General features: G+C 39.1%; 2 protein-coding genes across 2 annotated transcripts in view; one reads left to right on the top strand and one right to left on the bottom strand.

The window, feature by feature from the left end:
* LOC133525989 (sortilin-related receptor-like) overlaps positions 1-17529 on the bottom strand; it is a 58730-nt gene extending 41201 nt beyond the window's left edge. The window contains 7 exon segments of the mRNA XM_061862444.1: positions 455-709; positions 1079-1336; positions 1338-1374; positions 2107-2283; positions 8882-9091; positions 16852-16922; positions 17397-17529. Of these exon segments, the coding sequence (XP_061718428.1) occupies positions 455-709; positions 1079-1336; positions 1338-1374; positions 2107-2283; positions 8882-9091; positions 16852-16922 (1008 nt within the window). The 5' untranslated portion in view covers positions 17397-17529.
* A 665-nt stretch (positions 17530-18194) lies between these two features.
* Positions 18195-19419, top strand: LOC133525988 (protein lin-52 homolog). The gene is made up of 4 exons (XM_061862443.1): positions 18195-18327; positions 18485-18586; positions 18834-18932; positions 19070-19419. The coding sequence occupies exons 1-4, from the start codon at positions 18294-18296 to the stop codon at positions 19207-19209; spliced, it is 375 nt and encodes a 124-aa protein (XP_061718427.1). The 5' UTR covers positions 18195-18293; the 3' UTR covers positions 19210-19419.
* Positions 19420-19986: the final 567 nt, after the last annotated feature.

Here is a 19986-nt window from a genome sequence, read left to right as displayed (position 1 = left end):
GGTCATTGACCTAAGTTTGTTGAACTTGTGCAAAAGTCATTAAGTAACCAATTTATCCAAATACATTATACATAAAAGGAAAACTGTGTTTGGTTCAGGCAATTCATCATTAATTTATGCTATTAATACCTTATCATTTGTTAATAATAATCCATTTATGGTTATTAATGATGATTATTTATTAATTATCATTAACCTTAATTGTTTATTTTTGTTATGGTTAGTTACATCAATTAATATGCCATAAAAGTTTGTAATTTGGTTACTGAAGTGCATTGTAATGGTTAGATTTTAATTGTTATTTCATAATTGAATAGGTGACCGGTAGAGAATGCCTTAAGACATTAAGTTTCCAATTTGTACTTTCTTGTGTTATGCAAAGGTTAAATATCATCAATTCACACAAGAGGGTAATAAATTGATATTAGAATAAAGATATAAATCTTATACTTACAAACTCTGGGTACTTTGGATGATTGAAGAACTTATCCAACTGAGCATATCCACTATTTGGAGTATCATCCAGTTTGAACATATCCGTTTTATTAGTGAAGTTCTTCCCATAGTCATATGAGATGAACAAGGCAGAGGGAGAGAACACCCCCTTACTCTTGGGGCTGGAGTCCCGAGCCAGGCAGATGATGACATTGGAGCCCTCGCCCACCCAATGCACCATGAGCTGCTGATGGCTGTCATTTAGGTGAGTAGTCTGAAAGAAAGACATCTGTTAGTCTCATATTTGAAACCAGGAAGAACACTTCTTCTTCAAAAACACAAACAAGATAATAGCAGACAAAAACAGTACTAGATAAAAGTACTAGATTAGATTTAAAATGTTGAAAAACATTGTCGTAGTTGCAACAAAAATAGTACAAACTACGTTGACAAAAATAACAATAATATGTCAAGGTCGAGGAAAGCAAAGAAATAAAATATGTAAAGTCATCTTGTAAATATAGGAAAGTGCGCTACAAGGTGAGTGCGCCGCAGTGACAGTGATAAATCATGCGACGCCGGCCCAGTAGTAAATAAATAACAAAGGGGGTTAATCGAATCTAATAAGGAAATAAACCGTTACCCATGTAGTTATGTTCTTTTCAAGTGCGGGAGGCGTTGACTCGGACGCATCCCGTTTTCTCCTTTCTAGACTAGAACCCTCCTCTTCAGCTCTGTTTATCACAATAGTTTTACCCAAGCCCCTTTGAGACTCTTCTGCCACGTATAAAGTGTTCCCTGGGCTTCCATACTGTATGCACACCGCACAAGTAAGTAAATATATAACGGCAAATATGCCGATACGCAGATCAAGTGTCACCAACATTTTGTCATCACTCACTGCATATCCAACCGAACTGACTCGTAATTTGTTTTGTACTAAACGAATCTGACTGCGCGGCCGTGAGAAAAATATTGGAAAACATGAAGTTAGTCACGGAGAATTACAATCAATTTTGACAATGACGTGTGACGTCTTAACGCTAGGGTTACTATACGTAATAAATATGAACGCGTCACGCGCGAGTAAAAGAGCACATGCGCAATAACTGTAGCAAGAGCACTTAAGCAGTTCACTGCCATCGACCCGCTAGATCAATAGGCGCTTTCATGGGTCTACAAATAAGTCCGTGATGTTGAATGGTATATTTTTTACTAGTCTGTTCGGAAAAAGAAGAGTCGTGCAATGTATTGGGCTCCATACATTCCACGACTCTAGCCATTCTTAACTTCTAGAAAAGGATCACATATATGGCATTTGCAAAGCTAACGGATACAGTACTAAATACGGTAGTTATATTGGGAATTTCATACAGATTACAATGGTCCTAATACACCATACAATTTAAATGAATATTAATTTAAGGAGTAATTAAAGTTTAATTTCGAGCCATATAACCTGTACGAAATGTTAAAGACGCTATCCGCAGTTAGTTCTATTTTTTACCACCTTATGCGCTGGGATCGCTTTACTTAGCCCGCTTTATTTCGTGAACCTTTCCGTTATGAGTTTATGTATTCAAACGAATGCGAGAGACCGCTATTCTAATAGGCACTTCTTATGAAGAAATCAAACAGCACATTTTATTATATTTTTATTAGTTAAATTACAGCACGATGACTTGCTGCTTGGCCGCCTGCTTGGCCTTTAGTTTGACCTGAGCGGCGATCCTGTCGAGATCACGCCTGCCTTGGACGGTGAGGATGCGTCCACCATCTTGAACTTGCTCGACGAGCTTCAAAGCTTCCAAGGCCTGGAGCGCTTTGCGGGCGATGCTGCCAGACGATCTGAAATCGAAGATGATGTTTATTAGTTGAGGGAAATGTTTTTCACATTTTGGTGTTGGCACATTAATTAAAAGATAGAGTTGTTGTGCCTACAACCAGCGGTATTCAATCAAATGTTCGGGCGTGCTCGCCTCACAAATGCTCGTGAACATGTTACTGATAAGTGATAACAAGGGTACGTTAATGCGCCAGTCTACTAACTTACATAGTCAGGGTAGAAATACGGAAGGGTATAAAATTAGAAAAAAATAGTTACTCGAGCACGTCAGATATTAAGAGGGATGATAAGTGGACTCCACAACAGTGTATATTTAAATAATCTGACGATTTCAGCGATCCGTATGCAAATAGCACCGGTCACAAAGTTGCAAAAAAAAACCGCCACCTTGAAATACTGGAGCGTGTCAGATTATTATCTATCTCTCTATTCTCTGTCTCTCATCCTAGCCGATTTCGACCACAGCGACTGCATCATATCCCTTAGGTGCGGGAACTAAGATGTCCGCTGCCGTCCTGCAGTAGCCAATCTTCATCTCATGTATATCTTTGGACATTTTTATAACAGAGGGATTGGCCGCCTGATTTCCGCTTGCTATCCTGCAGCTCAGACGCCAGAGCCAGTGCCGGATTAACCATTAAGCAAAATAAGCACTTGCTTAGGGCACCACGTCTAGGGGGGCACCAAAATCGTAGGAAAAAAACGCGCAGGCTGCATCAGCATCGCAGTCGTAGTACTTATGTACACGAAACTTTTTGTCGACTTTGACGTGTGCAAGTACCCATCTAATAACGGGGTCGTAATAGAGTGAGGACACGTAAGCATATCTCCAACCCTTCGCGGAGGCCCTCAAAGCTCATAGCCAAAATATCTTACCGTCGGGCTTGTGGCCAACCGATTTTCTCGACGTAGATTACCGATTTTGTAGCTAATTTTGCTCTCTTGCACGCCAGATGTGTCGGCCTGGCCGAGTTGCTGCAGAACCACGATCATGCGACTTATTAAGTTTCGGTTTCCACTTAAGCCAAAGGCCGAGCAGTAGGAGAACCGTGATTACATAGGTTCGATTTCAAGCCACTCTATTGCAATTCGGCGTTAGGTCTTATGCGACGCTAGGTCTTCTACTTTGTGCAAACTGCCTTACTTTCACTTAACATGGATCCAAATCTAAGCTGTCCTCTCTCGAAGCTGGGCCTTCTGCCTTGCTCACACCTCGCCATCAGTTGTATTGTATGATAACCCACCGCGATCGGACGCTCCGGACGTTCAGCCATTCATACCTCGCCAGTGGTCAAATTCAAATGCTTTCTTCCAGCTCGACCTTTGGCCTCATCCATGCCTCATCCGTAAGCGCCGATCGAACGCTCCGAGCGTTCAGCCTTATGAAAAGCTCAGCTTTAGACTTTGCCTTTAAAAACACTGATTTAAACTTTTACGATTTAGGCCAATCAAATTAGATCCAAAAATAGCGTTTTGAGGAATTAATTCCCAGCAAGCTGGAAAATGTTTTAATACTTTCATTTCATTCTAAATGCGTGTAATCCAAGTTTGCTCCATCTCAGGGGGTATGCATACATTTTGGGATCCTTAGGAGATATTTTTTTCCTTTCGAAATCACTTGATTTTAAAGGACATACGACAGTTCGTGGATTAGACACTGCATGGTAAGAAGGCGTTTTTGGATTTTTAACATGATTTTACCAAAAATAAAAAATGTCGACCTTTTTATACAATTTAGACTAGGAATACATATTAGGGTACCTTCAATAAATCAATATGTTTTATTGCAAGAACATAATTAAATTACATTTCGGATCCTCAGATATCAGTTTTAATCATAATTAGAACAAATTTTGCGCCGAACGTACCGTTTTCGATTTTCAAGCAAAAAAAAACTGAAAAAGAGGAAACATTTATGCACACCTCCTGGAATGGAGCAAACTCGGATTACACGCATTTTTAGGACCAAATTCGAAAAAATCTAATTTTATTGGCCTAATTGTGATACATTATTATTTAAGAAAACGGGACTTAATCGCGTTTGATTTAGTTCTAAAATTACCTCCAACGTCAAGATAATGATGTCGACTTTACCCAGTCTTCTCCGAGACTATGGGGAAAACGCCGTTTTTGAAACGTCGGGTCAGTGGTAATTTTAAAACTTACCCTATTAAGTCCCGTTTTCGTTAACAATAATTTGCTATTTAAGACACTTGCGGCCATTGGTTCGTGTTCTGACAAGAATCAATGGCCAATGGCTAAGCCTCTACTGAAGCTCTGCCTTTGCTCTCACATGAATGAGCTTCGCAGGAAAGCTCTAGAGGTTGCAAAACCCTGTGCGGAGTACGGCCTATGCCTTTTATGTCTTCTCACACTTGGACATTGGTTGGCTCACTTCCGGCCTTATGCGAAGCACGATCTTCAATTTGCTAACACTTGACCTTACATACTGTTGGAACATTACTGCTGCAGTACTGTCAATTTCCGTGATAAAATGATGTGTTGGATTGAAAATTCTATTCTCAGCAGTAATGCGGCAATAAACGTCACTCAATTTACCAAGAAAATTCAATGTTATCTTGATGAGGGGGCACCATGGTCTAGAAATGCTTAGGGCATCAAAATGTCTTAATCCGGCACTGGCCAGAGCCACCCAACTCTCAGACATCCTCGAAACATGGCCACACCACCGCAGCTGTCGTCGAATAAGGTAAGGTCAACTTCAGCAACATTAGCACGCGGAAGCACTTCAGTTCCATTCCTTCATTCCTCACCTGATCTGACTAATGAATGCCCATAATGTTCCTGAGACACCTCAGGTATAAACGATCTAATAAGTAAGTAAGTAAGTAAGTAAATATTCTTTATTGTGCACCATACATTTAAAAATAGACAGGAAATGAAAAAACACGTAAAAGTTAGGTAACAACAGGCGGTCTTATCGCTAAGAAGCGATCTCTTCCAGACAACCTTTGGGTAGCAGGAAACAATGAACTTACAACATTGAACGGGTAGTGCCGATATACATATAATTCAACAAAATGAAGACGCAAACAATATAATACATACCTACATACTAATAAAATAAATACATATATACATACATACATTATATATTATACAATCATAAATAAAGGCAAGTTAAGGCAGCGAAAGGTAGTGAGTCTTCAAAAGATTTTTGAAAACGGGAAGGGATTTAGCACGTCTAATGTCTAATGGCAAAGCATTCCACAACCGAACAGCACGAAAAGAAAAAGAGTTGCTATAAAATTTTGATGATGAAGGTGGTAGAGCAAGGAGATGCATCTCCGCACAGCGGACCGAGGAAAGATAGTTGAAACGCTTTTTAAGATATAGAGGGGTGGAGGGGTTGAAAAGAATGTTATAAAGAAGTACAAGAATATGAGAGTTACGGCGATGACGAATAGGGAGCCACTTGAGCTGGGTACGAAATTCAGAGACGTGGTCATATTTGCGTAATCCAAATATGAATCTTATACAGACGTTTTGAAGGCGCTCAAGTTTATTTAGCTGGTCCTCTGTAAGATCAAGAAAGCAAATATCGGCATAATCCAATATAGGGAGAAGAAGAGATTGAGCAAGCGCAATTCTGGTAGCGAGCGGCAAGAAGCTACGAAGCCTGCGAAGTGACCCCAGAGAAGCAAACATCTTCCTACTGATCTCACTAATCTGTGGTACCCAAGACAGTGTGCGATCAAATATAACTCCAAGATTTTTTACCTGGCTCGATAATGGAACCGGGACACCATCAAACACTATGAAAGGTAAGTTAAGAAAGTCAATCCGAGAAATGAGTTGAGAGCTGCCTAAAATTATAGCTTGCGACTTACACGGATTAACTTTCAGCCCATAGCGTTTGCTCCAACTGGAAATGTGTTCCAAGTCCCGATTTATGGAGGCGATACTCTTAGGTAGATCGTTAATTACGCATTGAGAGTAAATTTGGAGGTCGTCGGCATAGAGGTGGTAAGAAGAAGAAATATTAGTAGTAATGGAGTTGATGAAGATGGAAAATAATAGAGGAGACAGCACACCGCCTTGCGGAACGCCGGCCAGGGTGCTGCTCCAAGAAGAAATGGAAGAATCTACCTTTACTCGCTGCCGACGACATTCCAAATAACTACGGAACCAGCCAATTGTCACGGGAGATATGTTAATAGCACGCATTAAACTGAGTAAAACATCGAAATCTACAGTGTTAAATGCATTGCTGAAGTCTAACAACGTCAGTACGGTGAGCTTACGGTTATCCATACCGGCACGAACATCATCGCTAATTTTTACTAAAGCTGTAACCGTACTGTGACCGGAGCGGAAGCCAGATTGTAAAGGATTCATGAGCTCATGCCTGTTTAAAAAGGATGTAAGCTGGTGATGTACAAGGCGCTCAAGGACCTTTGAAAGGAATGGGAGGATAGAAATAGGACGATAGTCGGAAAAAGTGGTAGGATTTGACTTTTTGGGTAAGGGAACAACGTCTGCATCTTTCCAGAGGGAAGGGAAAATACCAGAGGAGATAGAATAATTCAGGATGTGAGTAATGACAGGAACAAGTAAATCGAGTAGAGGGAGAATCATTTTCCGGCTAACACTATCGACTCCAACAGCATTGGATGAGATGGCAAGGACATTCTTTTTTACATCACTGTCAGTCAACTGAGCAAGTAAGAAGGGAGGAAAGTCGGGAGTTGGACACCTGGAAAGAGAAGTTAGAGTGTCAGTTTTAATTGGACCAGTAAAAGTAGTAGAAGTTGAGAAGTGCTGGTTAAGTAGGTTTAAGTCAACATTTATATTAATTGGGTTTTGCGTAGACTTTCCAACTCCTAATGTCTTCAAGAACTTCCAGACCTTGGCTGGCTCGCCATTCACAACCGCACTGTGAATGTGACGCCTTTGAGCATCACGGCAAATTGTACTGCAACGGTTGCGGAGAGCATGGTACCTAGCTTTATTTTTCTCAGACGAGTTGACCTTATACTTTGACTTGGCTAAGTTTTTCTTTGCGATAAGAGATCTAATGTCATCAGTAAGCCACGGAGCAGGAACATGCTTAACCTTAACAGGACGTATTGGAGCGTGAACGTCATATAGTTGAATTAGTGCGGAGTTAAATAGCGACACTTTATCATCTACACTAGTGGCCTGCAAGATGGGACTCCAATCTATTAACATGGCATCTTCACGAAGCTTCTCGACACTCATTCTGCCAAAATTGCGTTGCATAAGAACTTTCGCCTTAAGTTTAGGGGGACGAATTTTATAAGACAAGAACAGTAAACTATGGTAAGAAAAGGCATCCGCCGAGAAATGAGAAAAGTCAGCAACATGACCAGGGGAAGAAACCAGGGCAAGATCCAAAAGTGAAGGAGAGCAATTTGGGAAATGGTGCGTAGGACCTGATGGTAGAATAACCATATTACAGGCTTCAACCAGTGCTTTCAGAGAGTTAGAACGATAATCATTTTTTAGCAAGCACGTGTTGAAGTCACCCATGACAATATGATGATTGTAGGATGGCATAAGGTCTTCTAGAAGCTTTTCAAAAGAAGCAAAGTAGTTTACCTGAAGAGAGGGTGAGTAAAAAACACCGAGAAGAATTTTAGAATGGGATAAGCTCAACTCAAGAAATAAATATTCTGCAGAATCAGAAGAGGACGATTGGTGTGACATGTTTAAAATAGAATACGGAATATTGGAGCGTAAATATATAAGCGTATATGTCTGCGATATAATACCCATGTCTCCAAGGAATATAACAGATTATTATACAGAAAGGTTCAGATTGACATCTCAGTCCATCCTTATTCTGACGATTAGAATTCGATTATGATACAATTCGTGTGTACTTTGTGAGAAGTATTCGGCCCAGCATAATGACGAGCGAGTCACTCAGACCTTGTTTTGTTTACTAGGCCGAGTGCCCACCCCTGCATTCCTCTCAGCATATCCCGCGCAGACTCGCTCGCCACTCGACAGGTATGAACTATGACCAAGACCACTGGGCCACTTGGCAGTAGCGAGCGAGTACTAATTACAAATTTTTTTTCGTGTTGACGCACTGACGAACTAACTCGTCAGGTAAAGCAAAATGCGTGTAAACACGTAGACGTTGGAGCGTGGGTAAGACTAGCCTTACCACACGCCTCACTCTCGGCCGAGTACCAATTTGCTGTCTCATTACTATACTCCTTATGTGTGAACAAGGCTTAAGGTGCATTTGGATAACTTTGAAAAGTAATTTTGAAAATGGCAAATATCAACTAAAATAAAAGCACTTTCTGTAAGAAAGAGCCCTAATAGTTGCAGTATTATAATAGTACATTACGATACAAGTGCGAAAAATAGGAAATTCGCAACAAGTGGCGATAAATTGAAACACAACCAAATCGAGTGTTTTAAATCGTCAAGAGTTGCGTATTACCTACTCGCACATGTATAGTACAACGTTAGTACATATGGCCCTTTAAATTTTGGACGTAATTACGTAATGTTCGAACTATCGCACTATTGCGATAAAGTAGCGCCATATGTACTATAAAATATGCTATCATTTTTTTTTAACATAATCAGTATAATCACCTGCAGAAATGTGAAGGTGTGACACCGTTACGTTTGCGGCCACCAAAGATCTTGGTGACGGTCTTGACTCCAACAGGGGAACGGATGTAGATGTGGCGCAGGATGGCGGCACAGCGTACATAGAACCAGTCAGGGTCATAGGGAGCCAGCTCCTTGAAGCGAGCAGTTTTCACAAGGTCCATGTGTTCTGGGACCTTGACCTTGCCCGTCCTGTAATTTAAATATTTTTTGGTAAGATTTACATCTTTACATCGTTTTTAACAATAAAGCATTTTGTACCTTTATTTATATACAATAAAGTTAAAAATTTATAAATTTCTAACATGGATTTAGCAGGTTTACACTCTTAACCAACATCAGACATATATTCCTTCCTCATTGGAAATGATTCTAACAAGAACAAACTCATATGAGGTTGCATTGTTTATCACCTATGGAGAATATTACTGCAATGTTCTGCCGCCAGAGAGCAGCATTATTATTATTATAGCTTTATTTGCTCAGTGCATTGCACTGCACAGTGTGTGATTTTGGCTTAGTTGCGGCCATCCCTATATTTCGCGCTTTTTGGATAGATGATAACCAAAAAAAGCTTGCTTTTAAACTCCAAAGACTTTAAGTACCATAGTTTTTGAGATATTTAAAAAATCGAGAAAAGTCCATAAAAACCAGAGAAACGCATTCTATGCTCTGTCGAAGCAGATTAATCAATAAATGCTCCCTGGTATGCTAGACATGATTTAATAGCATCATTATACGCATATAAATATAAATATATCTGTGGCCCTAGTGAAAAAGGGTACAAGTCTCTGGCAGCGCAGGTGTAAAGGGGTGTAAGTTCCACGTAACACTTATGCCCTTATACACCTAAACTGCCAGAGACTTGTACCCTTTTTCACTAGGGCCACAGATATACTCTCACGTAGTCGTCAATTAATTAATTTCTATGATATGACAACTTTTTTTTTTCGGCTATTCCCTTCACGGTCGCATTTTTTTTCACTGCATAAATGTTAAGCAAGGTTATAACTATTACCATAAAAAATATCAAACGCAACCAATGCAGGAATAGGGAGATACAATTTTTTCAAATTTTAGGTTAGGGTTGTCACATCTCTAGTCTAAGTACTACAACCTAATTATTTTGTTTTTAGGAAAAATGGTAGAGCGACAGTGTTCCTTTATCATCATCACATCTTCAATAGTTTTCATCAACAATCTTCGATGAAAGATATTATGTGGAATTGGGAAGGGGTCCGCCCTCGTTAGACACTAGTCGAAACCCAATTCCTATACATAATATCTGGAGAAGCGGGGGTGAGGTGTCATGGAGCCGTTAAAGACCCATGGCACTGCTTTGCCTCAGCAGGCACTGACCCGTCCTGCCACCAGCGGTTATGAAGTGGCGAGTAAACAAAAACACCCCGGAAGGAAAGATAGTCGAAGATCGAAAAAAGTCAATACAGGCGGAAATTAGAGCAAAAATGTCACTTTTAGTTGATGTGGTTCGCCCGAATGCAGGGACGACAAATGATGGGAATACCGCACGCACAGCATTATCGGACGAACATCGAAAAACGTTTGCTGAAATCTTAGGTCTAGACATGTGGCTAGTAGAAGACTTACATACAGTATTGGTAGCTCTATCGAGTGAGTTACATATTGATACAGAAAAATTTTAAAATTTTTGTAACTCACCTGCAAAGAAATACGTAAAAAAATATAAGTGGTTTTACATGTCAGTATCGTTACATAAGATATTGATACATGGTCGAAGCATTATAGAGGCTAGTACGCTGCCGATAGGTATGTTGTCTGAGCAAGCTGGCGAGTCAAGAAATAAATACTGGCGTTATGATCGGGAGCACCATACTAGAAAATTAAATCGTACGACGACTATTTTAGACTTGTTCCACAGAGGCTTAGAATCGTCCGACCCCTACTTGTCTTCCATCAGTTTACGAAATAAAGAACAAAAACGTTTGCCTATACCAAACAAAGTACTTCGCCTACTGAAAGTAACGTCTGATAATATTCATTATCATGCACTGAACAGTGAAACGGATAACATAACTTTAACAAGAACAGATGAAATCATAACATAGATCCCGATAAACAATTAATTTAAACTTTCAGTACAAATCAACCACTAATGGAATCAATTTTACATAAATTTTGTGACAACCCTATTTCCATAGAAATCGGAAAAAAACTTAGAAACGCAATATCTCCGAGTTCCTGCAAGATAATTTAACAGAATTTTCAAAGTTGAAAGGTACATTTATTAAGTTAATTTTACGAGTAAAAAAAAATGCGACCCGTTTGTAGTAAATTATTTATTAACACTTTTTTATGATTTTAAAATTTATTAATATACCGTTATCCTTTGCCATCAGAGTCCTGAAACTGTCACAACTAATGTGTTTTAAACTGACAAACATTATGTATTTAATTTTAAACGGTAGTTGGATTTTTTTAGGAGATTTCTATCGAAGCATTTTTTATGAAGGTCGTTGACCTCTCAGAAAAAAAAATATAATTACGAAACTAAGTAAAATATTGCAACGGGAGTTTCTTTCTAGGCTTACTTACAACCAGGGACCGGAAAACCCGTTCATTTGCCTTACCCGTTCGGAATGGGTAACCCCTTCATACGATAAGCTAATCGTTTGGGTAACCCGTTCAACCGGTTACCCAACAATAATGATAACCCGTATTATTCAGATTAACCTAATCGTAACAAGTGGTTACCGCTTACAGGAGCTGATTCGGTTTGTGTTTTGCGTGTACTAACCGGTAACCTTTCGGTTTAGGGTAAGCCTTACCCCTCTCCCGCGCCTTTCCCCCGCCGCTGCGGCACCGCGGGAGAGATGGGCATTACGTAATTGATTCGATAGGTATATTGTAACTACCGACGTAAAAGTACTTTTCGTTAATGTTGACTTACTATATAGATGCTTATTTGTATCCGGTTTATAACAGGTTTTAGTAAGATGGCGGCCACACACTTTGTCATAAAAATCATCATTTTTAGGTTTTAGGGAGTTCCGATTCCGAAAATGATGACGATTTTGGAATTCAAGATGGCGGCCATGCAGTAAGTTATAAAAGTCGCCATGTAAATCGGTTTTTAGGTTTATGGGAGTGCAGATTTAGAAAAAGATGACCATGTTGGAGTCCAAGATGGTGACCATGTACTATGTCATAAAAATCGTCATGGATGTCGTTATATAGGTTTTAGGGAGTGCAGATTTCGAAAATCATGACTATTTTGGAATCCAAGATGGCGGCCATGCAATTTGTCATAAAAGTCGTAATGGATGGAGTCCAAGATGGTGACCATGTCATAAAAATCGTCATGGATGTCGTTTTATAGGTTTTAGGGAGTGCGGATTTCTAAAATCATGACTATTTTGGAATCCAAGATGGCGGCCATGCAATTTTTCATAAAAGTCGTCATGGATGTCGTTTTATACGTTTTAGGGAGTGCGGATTTCGAAAATGATGATCATTTTGGAGTCCAAGATGGCGGCCATGCAATTTGTCATAAAAGTCTTCATGGATGTCGTTTTATAGGTTTTAGGGAGTGCGGATTTCGAAAATGATGACCATTTTGGAGTCCAAGATGGCGGCCATGCAATTTGTCATAAAAGTCTTCATGGATGTCGTTTTATAGGTTTTAGGGAGTGCGGATTTCGAAAATCATGACTATTTTGGAATCCAAGATGGCGCCCATGCAATTTGTCATAAAAGTCGTCATGGATGTCGTCATGGATGTCGTTTTATACGTTTTAGGGAGTGCAGATTTCGAAAATGATGACTATTTTGGAATCCAAGATGGCGGCCATGCAATTTGTCATAAAAGTCTTCATGGATGTCGTTTTATGGGTTTTAGGGAGTGCGGATTTCGAAAGTCATGACTATTTTGGAATCCAAGATGGCGGCCATGCAATTTGTCATAAAAGTCGTCATGGATGTCGTTTTATTCGTTTTAGGGAGTGCAGATTTCGAAAAAGATGACCATTTTGGAGTCCAAGATGGTGACCATGTACAATGTCATAAAAATCGTCATGGATGTCGTTATATAGGTTTTAGGGAGTGCAGATTTCGAAAATCATGACTATTTTGGAATCCAAGATGGCGGCCATGCTTTTTGTCATAAAAGTCGTCATGGATGGAGTCCAAGATGGTGACTATGTACTATGTCATAAAAATCGTCATGGATGTCGTTTTATAGGTTTTAGGGAGTGCGGATTTCGAAAATGATGACCATTTTGAAATCAAAGATGGCGGCCACACATATTGTCATAAAAGTCATCTTGGTAGTCGTTTTTTAGGTTTTAGGGAGTGCGGATTTCGAAAATCATGACTATTTTGGAATCCAAGATGGCGGCCATGCTTTTTGTCATAAAAGTCGTCATGGATATCGTTTTATAGGTTTTAGGGAGTGCGGATTTGGAAAATGATGACTATTTTGGAATCCAAGATGACGGCCACGTACTATTTAATAAAAGTCATCATGGATGTCGTTTTATAGGTTTTAGGGAGTGCGGATTTCGAAAATGATGACCATTTTGAAATCAAAGATGGCGGCCACATATTTTGTCATAAAAGTCATCATGGAAGTCGTTTTTTAGGTTTTAGGGAGTGCGGATTTCGAAAATCATGACTATTTTGGAATCCAAGATGGCGGCCATGCTTTTTGTCTTAACAGTCGTCATGGATATCGTTTTATAGGTTTTAGGGAGTGCGGATTTCGAAAATGATGACTATTTTGGAAGCCAAGATGACGGCCACGTACTATTTAATAAAAGTCATCATGGATGTCGTTTTATAGGTTTTAGAGAGTGCGGATTTCGAAAAAGATGATCATTTTGGATTTCATGATGCCGACCATGAAATATGTCAGAAAATTAGTCATGGATGTCGTTGTATAGGTTTTACGGAGTGCGGATTTCGAAAATCATGACTATTTTGGAATCCAAGATGGCGACCATGCAATTTGTCATAAAAGTCGTCATGGATGTCGTTTTGTAGGTTTTAGGGAGTGCGGATTTCGAAAGTCATGACTATTTTGGAATCCAAGATGGCGGCCATGCAACTTGTCATAAAAGTTGTCATGGATGTCGTTTTAAAGGTTTTATGAAATGTGGTTTTCAAAAATGATGAACCTCAACCATGTGTATCGTAAAGAACTCGTCAAGACATTTAAAATGAGCCTAAACTCGATAGCATTATGGGAAGTCATCGATGAGTTCCGCTGACACCTTCCGATTCCACCATCAGACCTTCGTCACCATGTGTATCGTAAAGAACTCTTCACGACATTTAAAATGAGCCCTAACTCGATAACATTACTAGTAGTTATCGATGAGTTCCATCAACACCTTCGGATTCCACCATCAGACCCTCGCCAACATGTGTATCGTAAAGAACTCGTGAAGACCTTTAAAATGACCCCAAACTCGATACCATTACTAGTAGTTATCGATGAGTTCCATCAACACCTTCTGATTCCACCATCAGACCCTCGCCACCATGTCTATCGTAAAGAACTCGTCAAGACATTTAAAATGAGCCCAAATTCGATAGCATTACTAGTAGGTATCGATGAGTTCCATCGATACCTTCCCATACCACCATCAGACCCTCGCCACCATATGTATCGTAAAGAACTCGTCAAGACCTTTAAAATGAGCCCAAACTCGATAGCATTACTAGTAGTTATCGATGAGTTGCACTGACACCTTCCGATTCCACCATCAGACCCTTGCCACCATGTGTATCGTAAAGAACTCGTCAAGACCTTTAAAATGAGCCCAAACTCGATAGCATTACTAGTAGTTATCGATGAGTTCCACTGGCACCTTCCGATTCCACCATCAGACCCTCGCCACCATGTGTATCGTAAAGAACTCGTCAACATATTTAAAATGAGCCCAAACTCGATAGCATTACTAGTAGTTATCGATGAGTTCCATCGATACCTTCCCATTCCACCATCAGACCCTCTCCCCCATGTGTATCGTAAAGAACTCGTCAAGACCTTTAAAATGAGCCCTAACTCGATAGCATTACTAGTAGTTATCGATGAGTTCCATCGACACCTTCCGATTCCACCATCAGACCCTCTCCACCATGTGTATCGTAAAGAACTCGTCAAGACCTTTAAAATGAGCCCTAACTCGATAAAATTATTAGAAGCCATTGATGAGTTCCACTGACACACGAGATGTGCACAGACAGCAAACGATAAAGAAAGTGACAATAATAGGAGTAATAGGTACTAAACAAAAATATACCAAAATCAATGCAACGCCTTACCATATTAGGTAATTTGCCTTAAACCTTAGCATGTGTTTTGAAATCTACGTCGTGCGCTACTTGACTTAACGTACACTTTTGTTTGAATTAGCAATATTAGGTCGGCAAATTACAAAGCCTTTGACAAATACCGACTGCCGCCGCGCCGCGCCGCGCACTCGCACGTGCACGTAGGGAATGGAACCGCCGTGTTTCGCGGCGGGCGCTACGTTAATAGACCATATGCAATTTACGTAAAAGCTAAAACAGCTTGTTCGTATTTAATCAGCGCTTGAAGCGATAACCCTTTCCCGGGTTTTTAATATCGGTAAGCGCTAACCTGAATTAATTCAAATAAAAGGATTAGCTTCTTAACCGGTAAGCTAATCAAAAGCTTACCGAAATGAAGCGGTTTTTGGAACACAGCTTTACAATAACCCGGGTTTTTGAACGGGTTAGGGTAAGCGGGTCCGGTCCCTGCTTACAACCAAACACGTCATAATATAAAATAAATTAATGATGTCCGGAACTAAGCCAAAATCACACACTGTGCACTGATCCCTACTGGGTGAAAGCCTCCTCAATGCCCTTCCATTTCTCTCTATTTTTTGCTATTTCCATCCAGTTCTTTCCAGCTAGTTTTATAATGTTGTCTGCCCATTGTTTCTTTGGTTTTCCTCATCCTCTTTTTTTCTTGGTCCTGTCCATTTTGTTTCCCTTAAGGTCTACCTTCCGGTTCGAATATAGGAGAGTGATAGAGATACAGATAATTAAACTTCACGGTACACCCTCAGTATGTGCTAGACATGCCCCCTATGCAGAATTTGCGTAATATCTTCTATTGAATTCCCCATTGTTTGATCAGCTACTGTCATCATAATATTGCATTTTACTGGTCTTCCACAAGAGTACTAAGTTTGAGCCCAATCACATAATGGTAAGCGGTTTTAATTAACTTCCAGGCAAGATTCAAAAGACCCTTTCAATTATTTTGATTTGCCAGACTTGTAAAAAGTAACTTTTGCATAATCACAGTGGAATCCATTAATTAAGACTCTGCTTATACGGGCCAACCAGTTATTATGACATATAAAGTTGGATACAACAACTTCGCTTATAGTGACATATTCCTATTAATCCTAATTTCAAGGAATTATGACTTTTACTGACATCTTTGCTAGTTTTCGTGACCTTACCTAACATATTTCCCTGTGAAGAGTTACATGCATGTATGACTTATTGTTAGCTTTAGTTTTGATTCTGTGACAGATGATATTAAACACAAGTTCAATAAATTTCTCATGAATGAATTTGGGGCTAATTGGGAAAACGTAACCAAAATAGAAAGTTGATCAACGACTCTTTGTATGACATCTGCTTAGTATGACATGTTGCTTTCCTTCAATGTAAATATATGCGGATTCTACTGTACTTGCATCAGATATAGTGCATCAATGTTCAGCTGAGTGTTACTATTAGTATTATTTATGATTGGTTTGGAAGGACCTTACATCATCCAGGTAAGTGAAACACTGCCAATACTGCAAAAATATGTCAACAAAATAATATCAAAACAGCATACCGTTTGAAAGGCACAGGACACAATTTATAGCAGTTCTATCCAACCAAACACACTCCTTTGACATAAATTAATAAAAAATTCTTACTTTTTCAAGTGGGCAGCGACGGTCTTGACGACCTTGTCTTGTTCAACATCCTTAAGCGTGACGGAACGCATCTGAAATATTAAATATTTTTAATTTAATTATTGTTTAAGCGGTCCTACTACTAAAACGACAATAGTTAATAGCGATGCTCTACGAATTTCTAAGTACCGAACCAGAAACGCTATTCATGACCAGAAAGTATAAAAGTTAGGTTATGTTATAAGAAATACATTTTTGTTTATAATGTATCGTGCAAGTCAAATTTTAGACTGTCATAGAAGAATATCAGGTATAGTTCGCTAAACGAGTGTTCGAGAAAGTAATTATGCTGAAATGATAAGAAAAACTAATGGAATGGCATCTACGCTCGTGTCGTGACAGTTCGAATACGCCAACTCTTCAAGTATGAAAGTAATTTGCTCATTCAAAGGCAAAATGCACAAAACGGTAGACTAGACATTACCTTTACTTTCAGATATCACAAATATACCAAACTGTTTTATAATTTCACAAAATAATCAAAATCCCATGTGGCTATAACCCACCTTGCTTTTGGCTGTCAACCGGAAGAAAGAACGAAAAAAAAGTTACAGTGTTGACATTATAATGCTTTGAAATCTACTAAAGTTTCGATCTAGAATTAAAATGCAAGTTTCTTTTAAAACACAATCATAAAGCTTTCATAGTTCTGTATATTTAATTAATAATCAGTAGCATTTACAATTTAGTTTAAAATAAAATTATTTACTGTTTTATTAAATCATCACAATATAGCCGGCCAAACAACTTTGTCAGGAGAAAAAGGCGTGAAATGCAAATTTCCAATGCCCATAACCCTTCACGTTTACATTTTTAAATTAGCCGTCTTTTTTACTGATGGAAATGGCTTGATAGACTATAGCAAGACTATAGTAGAAACATAGTAGAAACCAATAAAATCCACAGACAATGTTTATATTTTAGAAGTAAAATGTCATTTTATAAAATGTAATGGAAAGTAATGGAAAATTATGTAACCACATATTTATTTTAATTGGTTTATCTTATTTACATTACACTTAATAATCAAATGTATAATTGTCTTGACATTAACTTTAAGCCTGATTTACATGCCTGCCGAGACTTGACCATCAGTTAGAGGAGCAAGCGATTATGCTAAATTGTTATCTCATTCCACCGCATAGCTGCCTACCTGACGCTTGCTTTGCCAAGTCTCGACACGCATGTAAATCAGAGGGCCTACCGCAAACTCGCAACACGTAGTTCGCAAATTGCGGGAATCTTTTTCTCTTACTCCTACTAAAGCGCAATTAAAGTAATAGAGAAAGTGCCCACCAATTTGCGAACTTCGATATTTACGGTTATAGCCAGGCTTAACGTTATAGCTAAAGTCTGTGGCTGCACTGTCTAGTCTATGGTTCAATGTTGTCATAAATTGGAAAATGGCCGCGAAACAGAGTTCAATGGAACAAGAAGGTGATAATATTACGAATTACGTGCTAAACTATCAAATTTTTACGTTGTTTTGCTTTATACAATGCACAACTTGTTGTACATCATTACCCAATACAACTTACGTGTTCGTAGTACTAAATCTTTGTTCTTTGTTGGTGATGTTTTGATTACGTTCTAGGACAAGCAGCACCCGATGATATTCCTCTGGCGTCCCTGGAGGAAAGCCTTTTGAGCCTAGAAAAGCTTGACCGTGCATCACCAGAGCTATGGCCTGAACAAAGTAAGTGTATAAAGATATTTATTTTGTTTTATTCGTCATAACCCAAGCAGATTAATTTTTAAAAAGCGCGGGATTTTGCTTTCTCCTATGATGTTGTCATTCCGTCCTCCATTACGTATCGGATTATGATTTCTGGCATTTCGGTTATAACCGATTTGCTTTTGAACTTTTAATTTCACCATGGGTGATGGAAACAATAACGCATCGCAGGCCGATAATGGGTCTCCTTGTTCTGATGATTTCGCAGTGCCTGGAGTGTCAGAATTCGCACCGCTTCAGAACCCCAACCAGTCACCTCCCGCTTGGAGCAGAGGACTCACAAAAGAAGACGTGGTTGTAATGCAACGTAAGTGTAATCGTAAACTAGGCTTCATAATTTCATATCAAAGTACAACATAACGTAAAATGTGTTGTGCACTCTTGGTTATGTTTATTGATTCCTTAATGTGGTGTTATTAATGATGTTTTGTTTACAATTTGCAGAACTAGCAGCTCTTTCAACTAGTGGCCTTATAATGGAAGTAAAAAAACTGCATGACATGGCATACCAATTGGGACTAGAAGAGGCTAAGGAAATGACAAGAGGGAAATATCTCAATATATTTGCAAGAAGAAATCGGTAGATCGCTAGTGTAATTTACTTAGCAGTTATTCAGGTTAGTCATAAAGTCGCAGCCTTTTACTCGTTAATATCTTTTGGGCTTTGGTTCATAGTTGCTGTTTCAATTAGATAACTCCAACAAAAACTTACATAGTATAAACTAAAACCTAAGGTATAACCTCGACAAGACTGTTTTTGTTATAACTGTTATAATTAAAATTGGTAGAAGCTATATTTTTGTTACTGTATGAATATATTGTGATATTTCTGAGTTAACACCTTTGCTGTGGCAATCAGTGTAACTTGTAGTTAACCATACTTTGTTTTTCGACCCCCTACTGCAGTGAATGTGTAAAACTAAATTTACTAAATTCCATTACATGTGTTTCAAGCTATTATTCAGCACCAAGGTTGCAATAATTTTGTTCAATATTATATAGTAATGCTTTTCTGTATATTCTGTCCCATTCATATGAAGTTGATTAGACTAAGGTACAAAGTCACGACTCAATAGCTGGCAATGGCCAGTGTAGACGCGTGCGCCACCTCAGCCGAGGCACGTCTACACTGGCTGTCATTTGGCTGGCATTTGTGCGTGAGGAAATTGCCGTGCGCGTATGCTCGCTCTGTGTGGACCCGGCTAATAGCAAATATTTGAAAAAGTAATTGTTACCACTTTTACTGTTTATGCATTTTAATACATGTCATGCACCGTCAAACTAGTTCTGTCATGTCCATGTGTGTGTGGTTTAGTTATTGTACCACTGTAGAGTCAAATCAAAACTTAACCCTTTAGTCC

This window comes from Cydia pomonella, chromosome 15 (genome assembly GCF_033807575.1).
Source record: "Cydia pomonella isolate Wapato2018A chromosome 15, ilCydPomo1, whole genome shotgun sequence".
NCBI lineage: Eukaryota > Metazoa > Arthropoda > Insecta > Lepidoptera > Tortricidae > Cydia > Cydia pomonella.
Note: the sequence above shows the minus strand (reverse complement) of the source record. Positions and strands in the feature narration are given on the sequence as shown.